This window comes from Meriones unguiculatus, chromosome 9 (assembly GCF_030254825.1).
Source record: "Meriones unguiculatus strain TT.TT164.6M chromosome 9, Bangor_MerUng_6.1, whole genome shotgun sequence".
NCBI classification, from domain to species: Eukaryota; Metazoa; Chordata; class Mammalia; order Rodentia; family Muridae; genus Meriones; species Meriones unguiculatus.
The window spans coordinates 83,244,501-83,261,294 of record NC_083357.1 but is presented as its reverse complement, the minus strand read 5'-3'; the positions used below and the strand labels follow the sequence as shown (position 1 = coordinate 83,261,294).

Below are 16,794 nucleotides of genomic sequence, written 5' to 3'. Positions count from 1 at the left end.
AGGTGATGGGTTAAAGCCCTGGTCTGCATGGAGACAGACAGTACCGATGTGGATTTTATTGAGATAAAGAAAAAGATTTGCTAACAAGCGAAGTTGTAAGTTGGAAGAGTGAGGTCGGGGCAGGAGTCTGGAGGTGGTGGTTGAGGGAGGGTAGCTTTTAGATGATAAGGACCAGGTGAGATGGGGGCTGAGGAAAATGAAAGTGAACGTTGCTGGTGACAAGACAATCAGTGACATCCAGGGCCTTCCTGGGTGATGGCATGGGCTGTCTGGTGTCAGCATGTGGTGTTGGCAGCATAAGTGTGTGTGTGTGGAAATAGGCTTTATATACAGAAAAAAAAATATGGAAACACACACGGCAGAGTAGACAGATGAGTTAGGTACAAGTTACAGGAGCCCAGTCAGCTGGAGGAATTCCCCCTGAACTTCGTCAATAGAGGGACTAACTCAAAAATAAAATGGTGCTTATTAATGTTTAACATGCCATCTGACTCAGCCATTTAATTCTTATTGAAGATCAAAGAAATTTGAGGAGTCTTTTGTGGAAAGATTGCTTGGGGAAGGGACCAGATGCAAAGCTCACAGCAGGCTTGAAGTCAAAAGCAGGAACAATTGGAAATAACCTTAGGCTTTCTGTTTAGGAAGGGTCTCGAGGCGTGCCTGGCCCCTGAGTTGTGTTTGCTTACTTGTGTTTGAACTCTTCTCAGTAGCCCTGAGTTTGTCGCTATTTATTCCTTCCACCTAGGTAGGTCATGGATTTATTTTGGACACATACTCTAAAATCTGGTTTGTTAAGTTTTGAGGACTTAAATTTTCTTTACTTTTTTTTTTTTCCCTTTGTAGAATGAAGGCTGTTCCATTCCTCTCCTCTTCTGCTTCTTTTCAAATTGTTCATTAAAACCTGTTATTAAAAATACTTTAGTTTTGTCTTTTCCAGCAACTTTTTAAAAACACTTATATACAAAGTAGAGTTCTTAGCTATCTATCCTTCACTCAGCATATCTTTGTCAATATCTTCTATTATATTTGGACATTTCTTAGATATTCATGAAATAAACATTGTTAATGCTGCGAATTAAGCTGTAGACTATATGTCTAGCCACCTTTCTTTCATGTTTAGGATCCAGTCACAGTTTGCATTTTGTCCACACGTGTTTTAATTTAATAACAGGTCTTTCTCTTTTATGACTGTCACTTTTAAAGAATCCTGCTTATTTTGTAGAGTGTTCTCAATTTGTGTTTGTCTTCTTTCCTTTTCCCTTATGTCCTTCCTTGCAATTAGATTGAAAAAGTGCCTGGCGTAGAATACCATAGACTTGATGTATTCTTCCCAATATATCATTATCAAGGATATGTCATACTGATGTCTTTGGTGGTAGCTTGGGCTGTTATGCAAGTAAAGTTTTCAGGGTTTGTCTTTTGTAAAGTTACTATTTTTCCTATTATTAACAGGAGTTTTGCACAGTCTTAGCAAATTACTTACCAAGCTGTATAATTATGTCTTCTGAGTAATTTTTACTCATCATTTTTATGTATAATATATTTGATGAAACAAGTAATATATTGCAGTAAGCTGCCATATTGGGTCTGTAAAAAGATCTGTAGTTATGTTATCATTTTCTGCCTGTATTTACAGTGTAGAAGGTATGGCATATTACATTTGGAAGGAAGAATCAGTTAATTCATAATGATTTATAGTGCTCATTTAGGCAATCCATTTGAATCTTTTTTATTTTTAGTTATATTAGAAACCTCATTTTAATGAAGGAAATTAGTTTTGGATGTCATAGTGGATTCTTGTTGATTCTCCACCCACCCCCATGTTTATCTGGGGTACCTAGGGTGATATGGTCCCTGAAATGACTTATTGTTATCTTCAGGTACTTAGCCCCTGTCAAACGTGCACCCTAACTAACTCCCAGGAACGGACAACCTGATGGTGTTGAGGCTGGTCTCTCCAGGTTGTCCAGACTGTGTTGCAATTTAGATCAAAGTGGCAGTCCACCTTTGATGGCGTTCCTGCTTCTGTTTTGTAGCCTCATTTTGTTCCTTTATCCTGAGATCATCTGTATAATCCACTGCACTTGGTCATCTCCTACTCTCTGCCTTTATTGAAGTTCAACTAAAACATGGAGGCTGATTATTTCGAGAGACTATGAACCAAAAAATACAAAAGTTTATGTCATGTTCATTTTATCTTTTCCAATTTTCCTCTGCTCAGTTTTGTAAAGAGTCTTCTGAGAAGCCTAATCTCTCCATAACGCAGAATATAGATGTGCATTTTCTAGGACAAAACTCCCTATATGTTTTTCAGGGACTTTGTACTTTTCAAAGCCGGGTGCTATTGCTCCAGGAGTTTTTCTTCTTCGAGCATTGTTTTCTATAGATAAAAGTCTTAGATTTTTAAAAATTTTGCATTACATCTTTTTGTATGATTTTTTGTTAGTCCCTCCTTGTTTCTCTTTATAGTGCTCTTTTCTCCTGAACTTGTAGAGAATCATAATGTCTTAGGTTTAGTCACATGCCTGGGAATGCTGCATCAGGCTTTACCATGTGCTGAGAGTTAATTAAGTCCCATTTTCTTTCTCTATCGTCTTCCCCCTTTAAACAAAACAAAATAAAATAATGGGATTCTGTCATCTCACATTTCTCAGGAAAATGCCTGCCAACTTAAATAAGGGAGTTGCTGCAAACCAGGGGAAAGTGTTGGGAAATGCCCTAACACAAGTATAATTGTGCACTATGTTGGGGTCTCTAGTGAGACCTGAGCCAGTAGGAACACTAAGAGCTGTATTTGCATATGTAAAAGGCTGTATTAGGAAATTGTCTTAAAAGATTATGGAGCCTCATTCCTAACACAGGAGAATGAGAGAGGCTAGTGGGATCTCAATGGTTACCTGTCCATGGCCCAGTACCTAAGAACTTAGAAGGTGACATTGGAGTAGAAATGGAGCCGACTTCTAGAGTTGGAAGACTAGAGCCAAGGTTAGGAGAGAAGTGTACCCACTCGATAGAATAAATTCACCTTTCCTTTGCCTTTTAATGATCCGGCCCCTCAACTGATTGGATAGTGCTTGCTCCTTTGGGTGAGGGTGAATCTTCTTAATCAGCCCTTTGATTCAAGTGGCCACTTTATTTAAGAAATGCTCTCCCAGACACTCTAAACTACTTACCAGCTATATGGTTACTTCTCCACCGAAAGAGTTCATCTAAAATTCACTGTCAACTAAAATGAAGTATCCCAACTATTCTTAGTTGTGGGTGTGAATATTATTTGGTAACATATCTTTGAAAAGAAAGCAGCGGCTTAAAACTTCTTTTAATCTTTCAACTATCTTCAAGTTTTAATTTGATTTCAGCTAAACTAGTAAGTTATCTGTTTCTTAGTATTCTGTGTTTATTAAGTATTTTAACTTGCTGTTGTAAGTAATTTAATTCACATCGTATATGCTTGTACATCTCCCCACTTTTTATAACAGTTATGCCCGAACTCCTCTATCTCTTTTCTTCTAATGTAGTTCTTTTGATGTCTAATAATTTCCTAATAATTGTACATAGTCATGAGCTCCAGTGTGAAGTCAGCACATATACCTAATAAACAATGATCAAAGCAAAGAAGTTAGCATACCTATCACCTTAGCCATTTATCATTTCTTTGTGTTAGAAACACTTAAATCCATTTTTATTTTAAAGCATAAATAAATGAGGAATTAAAGACACCCAGCTGTGTTGTAGAATGCTAAAATGTAGTATATTTTATACACCTAACTAGCTAGCTACCTTTTTCCCCCTCTACTCTTATTAGCCTCTGGCATGTGCTCTTCTACGGTGTACATCCTCAGAAATCAGCTCTTTTAACTTCCACTTACGAGTGACAACGTATATATTTCTCTTTGTGCCTGGTTTATGGCCAGGGAAATTTCCTACACATAAAAATGAGTTACCTATTTTCATTACTAAGAACCTCAGTATAATGACATAGTATACCATGCATCTGTGTATATTAATGGAAACAATTGGCCTGACCATTCAGTGAACCATAAGGGAACATTCTTGAATGTCTGCTTCATTGCTGGTGTGCTGTTTTGATATTCATGAGCTATATTTTTGAAAGAAAGCACAGTGCTGGTAGAGCTTGAAAAAGATTGTGTGACTATAACTAATGGAATAGTTGATTTGTGGGATATTTAATGTACATTAAACCCATGTAATACTATTTACTCTGTGAGTTTATATTTGAGTTTTTTATTTTGTGTTTAATTCCTTTGAATAGTGCTTGAGTTTTGATAATTTCTGTCACCATGATTGTATGTGTACATGATGTTGTATCCTAGTGTCCTATTGCTGAAAAGAGAGACCATGGCTAAGGCAACTCTTAAAAGAGAAAGCATGTAATTGGAGGCTTGCTGACAGTTTCAGAGGTCTAATTCAAATGGAGAGGTGGTGGCAGACAGGAAGACATGGTGCTAGAGAAGTAGCCAAGAGTTGTAATCCAGATGAAAAGGCAGCAGGAAGAGAGGGACTTCATGGGCTTTTCCACCCTCATAGCTCATTCCCAGTGACATACTTGCCCCAAGGAGGCCACACTTCCTAATTATTTCAAATAGTTCCACTCCCTGGTGACCAAGCATTCAAATCTATTGGCCATTCTTCACAATGTGGATACATGTGCCACAACATTCTTGTGGAGATCAGAGGACCATTCTATGGAGATGATCCTTTCCTCCCACTTTTACTTGGGAATCAAATATAGATCTCTGGGTTTGTACAGTAAGCACCATTACAAACTTAGCCTTCGTATAAAGAATATTAACCTTTTTTGTTCTATAGGGTTAACTGAGGAATATGTCCTATGCTTTTTCTTTTTGAATGGTGACATGATCCTCCCTGACACTGCCACAATCAAATGTCCCCAGGAATTCTCACAATTCTTAATTTTTCCCATATGTATATATACACACACATATGTATTCATGTGTACATATATACACACATATACATGTATATACATGAAAACACACATATTTTGATGCATGTGTGTACATGTGCGTGGATGTGGAGATCAGAGAACAACTTGTTCATTCTCAACGCCACGTGAGTCAGCTGGCTCAAACTCAGGTTGTCAGGCTTGGCCTGTGAGCCATTTTGCTGATCTAAAAATTTCAGGGGTGAGTAAACCCCATAACAAACACTAGCTTAGAGGGGGAAAGAAGCAAATAAACTTTTATTCACCTAGGTTGTTTTTAACTAGACCAAGCAGGGGCATTACTGATTACCTCTTTTTGTCAGCATTTCAAACTGGAAGTTCTAAGATCTTAACATTTCTTATCCCTCTCCCTCCTTCCCTTTCTTTCTTTTTACAGGGTCTTGCTATATAATCCAAGCTGACCTTGAACTCATGCCCCTCCTGCTTCAGCCTCCCTGGTGCTCAGAATGCCCATGTATTATAAATATTTCTATCAAGCTGAAATGAAAGGATTTGTGATCTTTGAATTCTTTGGTGTCAGATAAATTCATGATCTGCATTTTTGAAGAGTAAATGTATCACCCTTAAGGAATGTGGGGAGAAATTTGGCTCGCTAGGTTGCATAGGCCATCTGCAGTCCTGATTTTCTTGATATGTTTATTTGTAATAGACTTAGAACTCATATACATGCAAATGTTTTAGTAATCATCCTCTGTGTGGCTCAGGCTATGGTTCTTCAGAAATCATTGGTGCTGTGTTTGTTTTTTTTTCCCCCTACTATCCCCTTCTTACCTCAATCTACCATCTTTTACTAAAACAATCTCTTAAGCAATTTATGCCTTTTTGAATTGGATTATTGGTCAGAATTAGGGTTTAGAGCAAAACCTAGGCTGCTCAGACCCTTGTCATGTTTGGTGGTATTGAGACATGTTAGAATTTTGTCTTGATCCAATTCACAAGCTCTTGTATTCATCCAAAAGCTCAGCTTTTATGTTTTGATCATTCAGTAAATTAACTATAATATTTTGATAGGGATAGACAGAAAGGATTAAAACCATAGCATGTAATGCTATTTTCTCGCATTAGTATTAGTTATCTGCTGTTATGCATGTGCTTGTAGCTGTCCTGGAAGGTGGTGGTTTATTTACTTTTTATTTTTATAGTATGCAGATTATCTCTTTAAAACAGTACAAGATAGCTTCAGGTGCAGCTGTTGTAAAATAAATAAATATATTGAAATTTTGAATCCTAATGACCTTATGAAAGGCAGAAATCTGCAACTGTCTAATTATCTATAGTGATGTGAATATAATTTTAATAGCCTGCTGTGAATTTAAAGCTTTTCTGGTAAGTGTTTTACCTGTTAAATGATCTAGAATGCTTTCTGTCTACCCAGCTCTCCTTCCTTCAGGCAGAACCATGTGTAAATCATTCCAAAACAATTAATGCTGCTTTAGTCACAAATTATTGATTTTTCTGTTTCATAGAGTGTACGTGGAACTGCTGTTCTACTTAGGTTCTAAAATCAGACATTTTAATTGTGTTTTCCAGGAAGATATGAATTTAAATGAAGATAAAAAGGCACCATTGCGGGAAAAGGACCTCAGTATCAAAAAAGAAATGGTGATGCAGTACATTAATACTGCTTCTAAGACAGTAAGTAAAGCTGTCAGCTTGAAAAATAATGCTGCAACATGTAGTGTGGAAAACAATGCATTTGTCTAATGAAATGCTTAAGCTTGGGCAAAACTGCAATCAGAAGGCTTTTGAATGCATAATTAGAAACAAGTATTAGAATAAATTAGCTTAAGGTATTTCTTGTATTATTTCTCTTAAACTGTGTTTTGGTTTTTGGGTAGTCTCACTGCTAAGAATAAGAAGCACAATGGTGTGTCCTGAGACTCTATCTTGTTTGCGAATTAAGATGATTACTGATTTTCAGTGTCGGTTATAAATGGGGATTATATTTGTATTATAGGACTAGGAAAAAGATTCCCCTACCTCTGTTAGTATTCACAGTAGTCATTTCAATAGTGTGCATTTTCTGTGTAAGATCATTTTCTAACAGCACAAATATAAGTATTGGAAGGAACGTTGTCCAGTTTTCCCTGGAAACTGGAAAAGGAGTGGAAATAATGACTAAGTGCCTAAGAAACTCTGATTGCCATACAGAATCTGTTGCGTTCACTTCATTGAAAACCAAATGAGTGGGATAGAAGTTGTGAAAAATGGGGATTGAGTGAAAAATATAAAATGGAGGTGTTCTAGTTTGCGTTGTTTTTGCTGTAATACAGCACTGATCAAAACTAACTTTGGGAGGAAATGATTTATTTCAGCTTACTAATTACAGCCCATCATCAGGAAAAGCCAAGGCAGGAACCTGGAGACAGGGACTGAAGCAGAGACCATGGAGGGGTGCTGCTTCCTGGCTTTGTCAGCTTGCTTTCTTCTGCAGCCCAGGCCCAAGTGCCCGACTATTGTATTGCCCACAATGGATTGGGTCCTTCTTCATCTATTAACAATAAAGAAAATATCCTAGAGACAAGCTCATAGGCCAATCTGGTAGGGATACTTCCTCAAGTAAGGATCCCCTTCCCGAAGTATGTCAAGCTGACTGAAGTTAACTGTGACAGGAGTCCAGGCAAGAAGTGAAAGGCAGTAGAGATTGACTTTGGCTGAATATATAATAGGATTAAAAGAAGTAGCTTATAACACTGGTTTTCACAGGCTACTTTAACCCAAGGCCAGACTATGAGAGCATAAGTTATTTATGCCTCATCTCTGTTTATCTACTAGACAGTCCATAAGTCAGCTATTTCTTTCCAAAGAAAGACTCAAGTGATGTTTAATTTTTAAACATATCTCATGTTTTGGCACCCTCCCCTTCAGTTGTAGAAATCACCCTGAGTAGTGTGCCTTTTCCAGCCTGGTTTAGATGGGCTTTGCATTTAGCTGCTGTGAGACTGATGCTTGCATAGTAGCTTTTGCCCTGTAAACATATGTGGCTGTCATTCTGGAGCTAAAGTCTTTTTCTTTTTTTTTAAAAAAAATCTTTTGAGCATGGGCATTTTAATGTACTTATTTGATTTTCATTTTTTTCCCCACCTGTACAATGGTAATTCCTATTTCACACAGACATTCTGTCACCATTAAGTTGTTTCTTCCATTTTAGAACATTTGACACTGGTGACTGCTTCTATGGTGTTAGCAGCTGTTTAGTTTTCCTTGCTATTAGCTTACTCTTGCAATTGCAGTCAGTATTGTGCACCATGCCTTATATCAATTTATTGAAATAGGTATCCTATAACATAAATTTACTAAGGGTGATTTCACATTTTAAAAAGACATTCATTTATTCAGTACATTTTTACTCAGTGTTACCATTTATTAGCCAACACTAGCTAGCAGCAGAGATGGGTACTACAGTACTCCTGCCATTGTGTGTTAATGGAGCCATTTGGTTCATATATAACTAAAATAAAACACATAGGTAAAACATGTGAAGTGTAGTGTACAGAACCCAAAGCAGGGTAGGCGAATTTTGTCATGTAGGGTAGCTGGGAAGATGACAATCAATAAATATTAAATGCAGCAAGCATAAATTTACTAAATGCAATCATGCAGGGTATGTTGTACAAGTTACAACTAGCTTAGAGAATCCTAAGATTAGTGCATGTTAATTCTAGAACTTGAGAAAATAAAGTCTTATAAGAAAAGATGAATTCTACTTGAACCTTGTAATGGTAGATCTGTTTTTTTTTTTTTTTTTTTAATTTACTGATTAGTCCCTTATCATTTTGACCCCTTATAGCACCATTAGAGGTTGGAGTTTATTTATGAGAATGATCTAGACTGAAAGAGCTTTGTTACCTAGAGTGTAGCTTTAACTCAGTGTGTAGAATATGTGGTGTTTCCTAGAAAGGTTTCGAATAATTTATCACAAATACAGTTCTTCAGGAATTTTTATATCCTTTAAAAATGCTTGAAGCATGTTTCAGACATTGTCAGAAGACGGTCATCAAGACTCTTGGGCCTTATGTGGATTAACTAGGCTTAGAGACTTATCTAACTGAGTTGCTGCCTTCACCTGCCTGTTCTCCTTTCTTCACTTTAGATTGTGCATTTCACACTAGGTCTGTGATTCCAGTGTTTATGTTAGGATGTATTTTGTTGTGGTCGGTTGAGTTTATATTCAGGGTACACTTTCTCCATGGCTTGATAATAAAATTTTATGACAGAGGCCACAGAAACTATAAATGGAGTTATAAACAATTAAAGAGTATATTAAAAGAATTTTGGTTTAGAATAGATAGGATTTAGACCAATAAGTTACCTTTTTTCCCTTCTCAAAAGATTAGTAAAAATAAAACGTACAGTATGCCTTTTTGATTTTTCAAGAGAGGAGAATTTTCCAATGTTCTGTTTGTAAGGTTTTTCATAGTGATCTATGGCCATAGAAGAGTGAGGCCCTAGGCCAGTGGTTCTCAGCCTTCCCAATGCTGCCACCCTTTAATCCATTCCTCATATTGTGGTGACCCCAACTGTAAAATTATTTCTTTGCTACTTGATAACTGTCATTTTTCTACTTGTGAATGATGTGTAAATTTCTGTGCTTTCTGATGATCATAGGTGACCCATGTGAAAAGGGTTGTGACCCACAGGTTGAGAACCCCTGTCCTGGAGGCACTCATCTCTCTCCCACAGAAGTGGAAGCAAACCCGTGAAAGGCGTGGGGAGCACAAAGGGGGTGAAGGGCTGATTAGGGAGATCATATTTACAAGTTTGTTCTTTTGGAATAGGTGCAGTGTGTTTTTCTGTGTCTCATCGAAGTTTGCAAGCTCTCTCTGACTTTGGTTTTCCATTCCTAGTCTGCATAATGTCTATGTGACTGTGATGACTTCAGTGCATTTACTAGAAAAGTTCGGAAAGCTTAACTTCATGCCCAGATTTTTAAAAACAAGAAACAAGGCTAAATACCAAGCATTTTAGAACCTTTAAAAAGACATAGAAAAAGCAATAAAAGTTTTAAATATCAAAATGAAATGATGTTGAGTTCTAAGTTGAATTCCTAAGTATACGATTGTAGTATTGTATATGTAAATACACATATATTTGTGTGCATGCATATGTGCATATACATGTAAATCTGTGTATTCAGTTATATATATAACTACATATGTATATAAGTATCTGTACATTTGTATGCATGCATATGAATGTACGTACATGTGTGCATGTATAGGTTCATGGGACAGTGTATAAGAATGTTGAGTGGTCTTATGTTACTACTAGTTCTAACTCGGTGAGAATCATGTTCTCAAGTATAGAGAGCAATATGTATTCTGCAGCATAATTGTTGTAGGCCTCTCTTACAGAAGTATTTTGAGAATATATTAATCATTCAGTTTGTTGTGTTCTTCCTCGTTAAAAGAGTAGAATGAGTAGAATTGATTTGTGTTTAGTCTTGAATTGTAAATTTTATGATACTATGAGGAAATTTTTAATTTTTGTCCTTTCCTGTGTGTGTGTGTGTGTGTGGTTTTTTCTTTCTTTCTTTTTTTCTTTTTGCCTAGGTTTTATTTTAGTGTTAGTTTTATTTATTATTTTCATTCATTTTTATTAATGTGTATGTGTTTGTGTGTGTGTGTACATGTGGGTGCAGGTACCCCAGGAGGCCAGAAATTAGTGTCAGATCCTTTGTAACTCAAATAATAGATGGTTATAAGCTTCCTGATGTGGGTGCTGGGCACTGAACACTTAACATCTGCAAGAGCAGCAAGTGCTTTTAATTGCTAAATCATCTCTTGCCCCTTAAGTGTTACTTTTAGAAAATATCTTAAATGCAAATAAACTGAGGTTTTGGTTTTCCCTTACCTTTTGTTTAATGAGTACATAGAAACTTAGATCAATCGGTTTTATGCTTATTGCTAGTTTGCTAGTTAAATTTATCATGTTTCTTTTTTTTTTTTTTTTTTTGCATGCATTATACATTATGGTTCATTAGATACCCCCTCACAATATAAAAGTCTGGTAAAATTTGGTGGTTGGTGTTTGCAGTATGTAATCTCAGCAGCACCCTTGCTGGTGATCTTTTGTCTGCTTGTCTCCTGATTTTGTTTGCTAAGCAGGAGAAAATTTCAGAGCCTCAGGGCAGTGAAGCAAATTCTTCTTCATATGTAGCACGTATAATGTGTATTTCTGCCTGTATACGACAGATTTTATTTATGTAGACTTAAAATTTTCTTTCAAGAGTTCAAATTAGTGCCGCCTCATGATGAGTCATTAGTGGTCAGGACCGGTGGCTTCTGTCTTTTAATGTGAGACTTTGGAGGCTTCCAGACTGGAGAACTTCTGCCATTTACCCGGATTCTTCAGTCCTCTTGGTTCTTCTTTGTTTTACGAAGAGTTGTAATTTAGATTATCAATGGTTCTCTCATCCCCTCCCTTTCCGTATTCCAGGGAGGAGTAATGATTTATGGAGGGAAACCATTTTTCTGTATAACTTCACCTGGTCGTTGTAGTTTTGCAGTTTATTGCATCTGTAAACTCTCATCAAACCACTAAATGGTCCATGACTTACAGATAGATCTAGATGAAATGCTAGTTTTAGCTTTACTTTCTGCTATGCTTGCTATCATATAACATATTTCCAGGAAACTATGCAGGATGTGTCATTTCCTTTATCCCGGTCTCATGGAAAATGCAGACTGCCCTTCAGTGTTGTACCTCACCCATGGAAAAATAGGTCTCATCTGCTTGTGTGTGTCTATAAATTAGTGAGTGTGTTAAATCTATCACAGCATGAAATCACTTCAAGCACTGTGAAAGACTATCGTAAAGAATTTAAATTGATTGCAGATGTTAGTGCAATTAAGCAGGCCTGATGAGCTAAGAATCCTGGTTCTCAGATTTGAATATGAATGCATTTAAAAAGATTACAGTGATGTACTCCATGTAAATGGAATTCATAGGCACCTCAGAGTTTTTAATCACCTTCTGTTTTCAAATGGTTCAGAAACATGAAAAGTAATCTGTGACCCCTTATGCAGATACCTGAATCACCTAGAATAAGTATGTTTTAGTCTGAACTGCATAGCTCTGTGACATCCATATCTAAGGAGAACTGATGCTGATTATCCTTTTTTTATTATTATTATTATTATTATTATTACCATTTGGATTTATCTATTTTTGTGGCTGTAATTCAATAAAAAATATTCTACAGGCAGAATAAAATTCAATGTTACTCCACCCCAAATTTTTAAGTTGAAAAAGACGAATAAGGCTAACAGGCCAGAGAAGATTTAGACTGTAGGCCTCTGCTGGTTGAACTCCATCTGCCTAACTTCTGCTTCCACCACTGAAGCATAAAAGAAAAACCTACTTGTCTTTGAAAGTAGCATAATAGTTATAAATCAGCTAGCAGTTTTTGAAGCAAGACTGTAACAAGATGAAATAGACTGTATGGTGTGCTCATTTTCAATTTGTTTCAAAATTGATCCGTGATTTAAGTAATTATGGTCATTAATTTCTATAACACTGTAAAATGTTACAGACATTAGGACTTTATTATATAATGCCAGAATGGCGAGGAACCATGTAAGTACTAGGAATTTCTGAAAAGTTCTCAAGAATAGTGACATTAATGACTGCAAAGAATATATTTTTTTAAATAGATGATACATGTTAAAGCTTTGTTTTATAGTACTATATGAAAGCTTATTTGATTCCATCATATGGCAGATCTTTTCTTTAGGATTAACAAATTATTAAAATTAAAAGCTAGCTAAATTATAAAAAAAATTATAGGTGTGTGGTATGTGTGTGTTTGATAGAAAGGTGGCATTTAAAAGTTTAATAATTGATCTTTCGCTTGTTTGTCTTACTGAAATTACAAGAAAAGCAGAAGATGAGACCAGGTGAATAAATGTTATGGTAGAAATTTTCTGATTCATTTGTGATATAAAGTTGAATTATCTGGTTAACAATCTTGAGCATCATAACATTACACATTGTGTTTTTCACATACATTTGCATATATATTTGCTAGTTTTTTAGTATAGTGTCAGCAATATAGGTTAGGCTAATAAAGGGCCTATATGGTTTTTATAGAATGACCTTTCAGTTATTTTAGCCATACCTATTTTGAAACAGTTTCTGTTGAACAGATTGCTAATATTGCCCTTCCTAAGAATGAATGTAATTGTCACTTGAGTTTTTGATCTCAGCCATTCTGATGGATGTAAGGTGAAATCTCAGGGTCATTTTGATTTGCATTTCCCTGATGACTAAGGATGTTAAACATTTCTTTAAGTGTTCTGTTATTGAGAATTCTCTGTTTAGCTCTGTACCCTGGAGAAAGAGGAACCCTATTCCATTGCTGGTGGGAATGGAAACTTGTACAAGCACTTTGGAAATCAGTCTGACACTTTCTCAGAAAATTAGGAATAGTGCTGCCTCAAGATCCAGCTATACCACTCCTAGGCATATATCCAAAATATGCTCAAGTATACAACTAGGACATTTGCTCAACCATGTTTGTAGCAGCTTTATTTGTAATAGCCAGAAGCTGGACACAACCCAAATGTCCCTCAGTTGAGGAATAGATACAGAAATTGTGCTATATTTACACAATGGAATACTACTCAACAATCAAAAACAAAGAAATCATGAAATTTGCAGGCAAATTGTGGGATCTAGAAAAGATCATCCTGAGTGAGGTATCCCAGTAGCAGAAAGACACACATGGTATATTCTCACTTATAAGTGCATATTAGACCTATAATATAGGATAATCATAATAGAATCTGTACACCCAAGGAAGCTAATCAAGAAGGAGGGCCCTGGGTAAGATGCCCAATCTTCATTTAGAAAGGCAAATGAGATGGACATTGGAAGAGGAGAAAATGGAATAGGACAGGATCCTATCACAGAGGGCCTCTGACTCTACTCATTTCTTCTTAGATAGGGATGTCACAGAACTCTGCACTTCAGACTAACACATATTTATTCTAGGTGATTTAAAACATATGCTGAGATTCATTGCCAAACTTTGGACAGAGTGCGAGAAATCTTAGGAAAGAAGGGGGATATAGAAAGACCTGGAGGGGACAGGAGCTCCACAAGGAGAGCAACAGAATCAAAAAATCTAGGCACAGGGTTCTTTACTGAGACTGATACTCAGGTCAAGGATCATGCATGGAGATAACCTAGAATCCCTGTACAGAAGTAGCCTATGGCAGCTCAGTGTTGAAGAGTGTTCCCCAATAATAGGAACAGTGACTGTCACTGACATGAACTCATGGTCTGGCTTTTTGATCACCTTCCCCTGAGGGGGGATCAGCCTTACCAGTCCACAGAGGAGGACAATGCAGCCAGTCCTGATGTACATCATAAAACATACCACAATGGTCTAAAAAAAAAAATCATATGTAGCCGGGTGCAGTCGCACATGCCTGTAATCCCAGCACTGGGGGAGGCAGAGGCAGGCAGATCTCTGTGAGTTCAAGGGCAGCTTCATCTACTAAGTGAGTCCAGAACAGCTAAGGCTATACTGAGAAACCTTGTCTTGAAATCTCCCTCCGTACCCTCAGAAACCTCTGATATGTGATTTAAGCAAGTATGCTTGGCTTAGCACTGACCTTTATTTTTTATAACAAAGATTAAATGTTAATATTAATTCAAACATGGGAATTGAACATATAATTTAATTAATATGTTAATATTTCATTAAGAAACTTTGTAGCATATTTACATGTAAAATCAGTTCTCTTACTGTGATCTCTTTGTTGGCTATGGTGGAGTTATGATCCAAATGGAACATATCTTTTTTCTACTCTTAAATTATTCTTAGGCAGACAAGTTATCTGATGACTTATTTTTCAAGTTATAAAATGTCATATACTGTTAGAACTTGTTGTGTACTTTACAGTTTTTCTTCTAGAAGTTTTTTTTTTTTTTTTTTTTTTTTTTTTTTTTTGCTTCTATATCTCCTAATTATAAGCTTAAGCCCCTTCCCTCTTTATCCTTTACAACTGAACCCATCTTACTCATTGAGGAATGTTCTGGTACCCTGCAAGAATATTTTATAACAATTGTATCTTCCCAAACTTGATGTTAACTCTGTGTTTTTAAAATTTCCTTCCCTCTTTTTTATTTATTGTCTTATTATTTGTTGAGTTGCAATGTTAAGAATTGAAGCAGTTCCCTGTGCCATCCAGATAGACCTTGCCAACCCAAGGACACCCAGCTGTTTTAACTGTTTCTGATTCTTCTGTGGTCTGTTTCCTCATTTTTATAGCAGCAACCAGCTCTTGCCCTCCGTTTAGCCATATTCCATAACAACTCAGACTGGATTAGCTGTTTGGTTCCAGTCTTGCCAGTGTGTTTGCCAACTGCATTATTGATCAAGGGCCCATAGTGAGAGATGGATAGGTTCTGCCTTTGTATGTTACACTTGGAGGTCAAACACATAAACACACGAGTCAAGTTGCATGGATCCAGACAAGATGGAGCCTTAGGAGAATAGCTTCTTTGCGCATTTATCATTTTTTACTTGTGATTATTGGAGACTCATAAACTCAGTTGTCAACATAATAAGTAAGATTTAGCATGTACATCATAAAAAGACATCATGAGTTAATATGCAGTGCTGTTTAAAGATGAGAGCATCCTAGTAATTTATAAAGAGAAATAAAAGTATTACAGTGTTCTCTTACCAGCTTGTCTATATAGAAGGCATATTTATTGTGTAACTCATATGTGGATGATTTATAGAGATAGTTGGCCATGTATTTAGACGTAGGTCCTATTAGTGTGAATGACGTTAGCACCATGTGATGTCTGTTTTCAGTGTTCTCAAAATTCATTTCACTTGATGTGACAGGAATCTTGATGAGTGCAAGGGATACTTACTGTGACATGTAGTAGATGTTCCTGGTTTTCTCTTTTCCTGTGGAGTCTGGGTGACTGCAGAAGGCCACGTCTGTGGCTTCTTTGTAGATCCTAATGCACACAGCCTCTTCTTAGAACACTCACTGTTCATGAGAGCACTTTTAAATGGATACATTTGTGCTCTTTAGTGGTAATTAAAACATTCAGTTTGAGTTTATATTCTTTCTTAATATATGTGAGTCGTTTTAATGGGGGTTTATATATTTTCTTGTATTTTTTGAGTTTTTTTCTAGGTGGTACCTTACAGTTGGTAAATTTATCTCCCCTAAATTATACAACCTGCCTGGTTGCCTTTTAGGAGAGAATTGGCCATGGAATGGTTTCATATCACATTTTGTTTTCTTATTATTTAGATTTCAAAACTTATGATCTTTATAAATTTCCTTGTATTCTTTTTGAAAATTTTCTTAGGACAGAAAGGTTGTTTAAATAATCAAAATAAAATGATTACATATTCCAAGATCAGCTTGTTTAGTCATCAAGTGACATCTCAAGTACCATTCATTTATTCAGATGCTCATATTTAAAATTATTAAAATCAAAGATACAACTTAAAAAGATAAAGTATCATTTATTGAAGCAGTCTTTAATGTAGAATGATTTTTTTTTTTTTTACACTGTCTTATTGCTCTGTCTGGTCTTAAAAAAAAAGTCTTTGATTTAAAAATATTCTTCACAGGACCAGTACTGTGGAAGGAATAGTTTTCTTTTATTAAATATTCACAAAAATTCAAATACAAATTAATGCACAATGAAGAAGAATGACTGGATAAAAAGGCTTTAAACAATTATAGTTACATAATTCTTATGTAAGCATATTAACAAAACACAAGGTAACAATATGAGTAAGGGGAGTATAATGAAGGTATTGACTA

At 36.1% G+C, this 16,794-nt stretch overlaps 1 protein-coding gene across 1 annotated transcript in view; it reads left to right on the top strand.

The window, feature by feature from the left end:
- Positions 1-16,794, top strand: part of Diaph3 (diaphanous related formin 3) — a 485,489-nt gene that overhangs the window by 60,815 nt on the left and 407,880 nt on the right. The window contains 1 exon segment of the mRNA XM_060391498.1: positions 6,518-6,622. Coding sequence (XP_060247481.1) covers positions 6,518-6,622 — 105 coding nt within the window.